General features: G+C 35.3%; 1 protein-coding gene across 1 annotated transcript; it reads right to left on the bottom strand.

Annotated features, from left to right (window-relative positions):
* Positions 1-203: 203 nt before the first annotated feature.
* On the bottom strand, positions 204-1,207 carry LOC110020257 (DNA-directed RNA polymerase V subunit 7). The gene has a single exon (XM_020718295.1). The coding sequence runs from the start codon at positions 1,093-1,095 to the stop codon at positions 562-564; it is 534 nt and encodes a 177-aa protein (XP_020573954.1). The 5' UTR covers positions 1,096-1,207; the 3' UTR covers positions 204-561.
* Between the last annotated feature and the right edge of the window lie 1,171 nt (positions 1,208-2,378).

The raw sequence follows: 2,378 nt of genomic DNA, 5'->3' as shown, positions 1-2,378 counted from the left end.
CTATATATTTACATATCTAACACCTAATCTTTCATAATCACATAATTACATACATAACTCTCAAATCTTCGATGCCGCAAATGCGCCTCTTCATGTATAAGTTTATGACACCGAAGTGTGTTGAATATAAATATGAAAAGTTTGGGTGTTGGATATGTAAAAACATAAGAATTGTGTGGTATGTATGTAAATTTTCCAAAACATTAATAGTAAAGTCTCAAATTCATGTAAATATTGAGAATCATAAGCAAGCAACTACTGCTTATTTTTGTCTGTCAAATTAAAAAAAAATACATACATACATAGCACTCCAAACATTGCTATTTACAAATCTAACACCCTCTTTCATTTACTTTTCAAATATCAAAATTCATCATAACATCTCAACCCGTCTGTTCATCCTTATCAAATTGTCAATGGTTTGATCGTGGCGTGCATAAATACATGGATTTGGTAGCTCGAAATAATCATTTGGATGCTAATTTTGTAAATAGCAATGTTTGGAGTGCTGTGTATGCAAATTAATAAAAACTCTAAGAAAGAAACAACTCATCTGAAACCTTAGACAGGTCCAAGGAAATCACCTGCAAGAGTGGCAAGCATCTGAAACCCTCTATCCCATTCCATCCACTTGATCCCAAGAACTTTGAACCTCACCCTCGAGCCAATCTCCATCTTCGACTGCTGCTTATCATTCACAAACATCGATTCTACGCCCATGACAAACTTGTAATCTTCCATCATCTTCTCGGAGAGAAAAATATTCTCGATCGGTCCCGATTTCAAAAATACGCCGTGCCTCAGAACCTTATCGACGATTCCGACGAGGATCTCACCCTTGCAGGGCTTGAGGGCGATGCAGGCATAGGAGACGGGGAAGTTGACACTGCCCGTGAGCTCATCAACACGGCCTTCGGCGACGGAGTTTAAAGCCGTGACTGCGATGTAGTAGCCGTGCTCTTTTGATGCTTTCCTGGCAGCAATGTCCTCGAGGAGGCGGAGGATTATACCTTTGCGAAGTAAGAGACCTTTGGGGTCGAGTTGATCAGGCGGGACAATCACATTCCCTCTCATCTCAATATCCAAAAACACCATTTTTTACCTATTGAAGAATAAAATCACATGGAACTATTCACAAGCATATGAGCAAAACATGGACAAACATCATATGTTCTCATGATATATAATTTGGAGATATTATTAAAAAGGAACATCTACATGCATACCACATAATTCCTATGTATTCATTTATCTAATACCTAAACTTCAATTTTTACATATATGTCACATTTTCTATGCATGAAAAGATGCATTTTAATTTTTTTTAGGAAAAGTTAAAATTGTGGTATTTTTGACGTAACACGAAAAACTTGGGTGTTGTAAATATAAAAAAGTGGAGTTGAGGAGTTAGATATGTAGTTACATGAGAATTGTGTGGTATGTATGTAAATGCCCCTAAAAGGGAGAATTTGTTGAGGTCTAAATGATGCCAACATAGAGACAAAACAACAAAACATGAATCTTCCTAAAATTTCAGTTAAATCAAGCAACTAAACAGCCCAAATATTTATTGAGTTATATGAAAAATAAGCAATAAAAAGTTAAAAAAAAGAACACATGAGGGTATTAAAATGAATAAGGGTTATGCACAACTGCGCTATAATAAAAAATATACCAGAATGGAACTAGATGTGAAGTAACAATACAAGGAAGTTGAGATCGACATAGACGAGGTTACTAGTAAGCCAGAACTAGCATAGATTAAGTCCAATTTGGATTAAGCCACACTAGCAATAAGTGCATGCATGATAAGCATGTTGTGTAAGTTAACATATAGGGAATTTTACATATGTAGCCCATAATTCTTATATATTTACATATCTCACATCTACACTTTCATATTTACATACATAGAACTCTGTTGCTTTAAATCTATGCATGGAAGGATGTATTTCACTTTTAAAAAGTGGCAATCGTGTTATTTTTATGTTCTATTAAAGATTTGAGAGCTAAGTGTGCAAATATGAAAGTTGAAGTGCGAGACACGTAAATGCATAAGAATTGCATGCTACGTAAGTAAATGCCCATAACATATATGTAGCATGTATGGACGCATTGATGGTCAAGTGGACTAAAAATTTAAGTCAAAGATTGAAATCAGCAGTAGTTTTTGCATGATCAAGCCGTCTCTCTTACGAGCTAGGTCAGATTAACACCTTAATGAGGTAGTTCTATTTCAGATATGATGAGTTCTTCATCAATCAAAATCAACAATCCAACCCGAATTCTATATTAGACTGATGTAGCCTTGATCCATGCCCAAACATATATTGAAGGGACATTTACATGGCACACAATTCTTATGCATTTACACATCT

Source organism: Phalaenopsis equestris, unplaced genomic scaffold, assembly GCF_001263595.1.
Source record: "Phalaenopsis equestris unplaced genomic scaffold, ASM126359v1 Scaffold000094, whole genome shotgun sequence".
In the NCBI taxonomy this organism is placed as follows: domain Eukaryota; kingdom Viridiplantae; phylum Streptophyta; class Magnoliopsida; order Asparagales; family Orchidaceae; genus Phalaenopsis; species Phalaenopsis equestris.
The sequence above is the reverse complement of the archived record's forward strand: the minus strand, read 5'-3'. Positions and strand labels throughout refer to the sequence as shown.

What these genes read in the sequence shown, in the direction of transcription:
- LOC110020257 (XM_020718295.1), bottom strand. Translation starts at nt 1,095, where the DNA reads ATGGTGTTTTTGGATATTGAGATGAGAGGGAATGTGATTGTCCCGCCT.